The sequence below is a fragment of the Helianthus annuus genome, chromosome 2 (genome assembly GCF_002127325.2).
Source record: "Helianthus annuus cultivar XRQ/B chromosome 2, HanXRQr2.0-SUNRISE, whole genome shotgun sequence".
NCBI classification, from domain to species: domain Eukaryota; kingdom Viridiplantae; phylum Streptophyta; class Magnoliopsida; order Asterales; family Asteraceae; genus Helianthus; species Helianthus annuus.
The window spans coordinates 88,695,439-88,698,296 of NC_035434.2; the positions used below are offsets into that span (position 1 = coordinate 88,695,439).

The window sequence follows — 2,858 nt, forward strand, 5'->3', positions numbered from 1 at the left end:
TCCGAAGAAACCGGACGAACCATATGAGCCGCTGCATTCACATCCAACGATTTCGAAAAAAGATCTGGAGCTGGCATAAGAGACGAGTCCCTACTACCACCCAAAAAATTTTCATAGTGATTAACAAACGCTAATTGAACCAAATCATCTTCATACTCCTTGCCACTAGTATCCCGGATAACATTTATGCGGCTATGATGCACTTTATTTTTAAGAGATGAGTGAAAAAACACGGAATTCATATCCCCAGCCGCTAACCAATCCACTTTCGACTTTTGTTTCAAAAACCGCTCTTCATCTAACAAAGCTTCCTGATAAGCACGACGAATGTTAACTTCCTCTTCACGAAGTAACTCAGAAGACGGATCTTTATCAATACTAATCTGAATCCCATCCAACTTATCACGCAAAACCTGAACTTTCTGATGTAAATTTCCTTGCTGAAAAAGCAAGACTCTGAGAGGAGTCTTTAACATCTTTAGCTTCTTCACAACAGAAAACTGAAAAACACCATCAACCCTCATATCCCATATACGCTTCACAATGTCTAAGAATTCCGGTTTATGAACCAAAAAGTTAGCAAATTTAAAAGACTTGTGCTTCAGATTTCCGGGTTCCTGTATTTTCAACACACAAACACAATGGTCAGATAACCGAGCCGGATGAAACATCGCCACCGCATTTGGAAACAAAGCAATAAACTGCGAATTCGCCAATATTCGATCGATTTTCTTCATTAACCCAATCCCTTTTCTCGGTTTTTGGCTCCAAGTAAAGTGGCAGCCCGACCGATTCACATCAAGAACTTCAATATCGGCTACACAAGACTGAAACTCCCGCATACTAGCCGAAACAACCGAACTACCCATAGACTTATCCTCAAGATTTAAAGCCGAGTTGAAATCACCAAGCATGACCCAAGGAGCGTCACGAACAAATGCTTTATGAACCGAGAGCTGGCTCCAGAGATCCCTACGCGAAATATAGTAGTTCGCCGCATAAATAATCGAACAAAACACCGTTTTTTTCTCTTGCTTAAGAATCAATTGTAAGTGCATGACCTGATCCGTCTGAGATAAAACCATAGCATCAAAGATATTGGGATTCCAGCCAAAAATTATTCTTGTACCTTTATTGCAACGAGCCCCGTTAGAAAACCAATTCCACGACCGAAACACCGACTTACATATATTAGATAAATTACACGGGTCAACATGAGTTTCAAGAACAGCACACAGACTAAGTTTAAAATCTTTAATAGCTTGACGAACCTCCGCTTGCTTAACGGGGCGGTTCAAACCCCGTATATTCCATGAAGCGATGTTAACCATTAATAACTAGCGACGAAGGAGTGCTTGCCCCTTTTTTATGATCAGTTTTAGTCGTACCATGCCTCAAATAAGCATCCATATCAAAAACATCCGCATCGGTAAATACCTCATCCTGAACCTCATCCTGCACGTTTTTACTAGTATCACCCGAGTTGTTCCTCTCATCCACCTCATTAGCCGCTTGGTCATTAAGAGCATCAAACGGGTTAGCCGAATGAAAACTCTGAGTACTCTGCTCACGCGGACCACTACTCGTCTCAGGATTCTTTTTCGCACCCACAGGTCTATACTCAAACTTCTGTTTTGGCTTGTTAATCGGGAAGCCAGTCTTTTTCGCCGCTTTCTTTCCGTAAACACCAGTGTACCCCTCAGCATCCACCACCGGCTTCTTGCCTGTTTTTACATCATTACGAACATTTGCCTGTGACTTAGGCTGGCAAGGACATTGCATATCAGAATGACCGAAAACACTACAATGGTTACAACGTAGCGGGTTCCACTCGTATTCCACTGACAGCGATTCCTTAATAAACCCCTCCCCCTCAGGTTCAGGTATTGCTAACGATATCTCCTCCCTGAGTTGCTTGTCAGCCGACACTTCGATTAAAGCTCTCGCGTAACTGCTTCGACCCCACATATCCATGCACATTGCTGAAGTGTACGAATCCAAAGCCTTTGGCACACCTATTGTAGTTGCTATCAAACTAAGACCATCCTCCGTGTATGCGGCAATCGGGACATCGTGAATCTTCACCCAAATCTGCACCGTTTTGACCCCCTTTTTTTCCAGCTTAGTCGTCGGACTCCAAACATTTAGACATAACGGTTGTGACCGGATAATCCATGGTCCCCCTTTCAAGACATTCAACATCCCGGCCTCGTCTGAAAACTTGAAAAAGAAAAACCCATTATCATTCATCATCGCCTTCATAATACCATATTTCTTCTAATTGTTACGGACATAATAATCTACCACCGGAAACGCTACTCGATCACCCAGAAAATATCCATACAGCGTGTTTGCCATTTTATCACGAGCCACACGGACAGATTCCTTTGATAAAACAACATCACAACCCTCATGCAGCTTTTCACTTGTGAGAGAACGAAAATTCAGCTTCATTAAGTTATTAGCATTGAGTGAATCCGCATATGTTCTAGGTCTAGAAACATTACCATTGTCAACCTTTTCTCCCATACTAGCAGCCTGATCGTCTTTCCCACTACCCGAAGCAACACAAGTCGGACTATCTTCATCCAGTGAAACCGGAGTAGTAACCTTCGTAATTTCATCAATAATATTAATCTTTTTCGGCTCAGTAACAGTACCACGTCGAGGAAGCAGCGGATTACCATCTATGTTCACTATACGACTAGCAATACCCTTTACTTGTAACGGAGGTTTACCACGATCACCCGGAGCAATCTCCGCAGAAGACTTTGGCGTATCCATGCAGCAAAACGACAACTCTCTCCTTAATCAAACAGCAAGAAACCATGCACAAAACCCTAGCCGACCTGAAAACC

At 42.8% G+C, this 2,858-nt stretch overlaps 1 protein-coding gene across 1 annotated transcript; it reads right to left on the bottom strand.

The window, feature by feature from the left end:
- Positions 1-1,323: 1,323 nt before the first annotated feature.
- Positions 1,324-2,262, bottom strand: LOC110889934. The gene has a single exon (XM_022137506.1). It carries the CDS (start codon positions 2,260-2,262, stop codon positions 1,324-1,326), a length of 939 nt encoding a protein of 312 aa, XP_021993198.1.
- Positions 2,263-2,858: the final 596 nt, after the last annotated feature.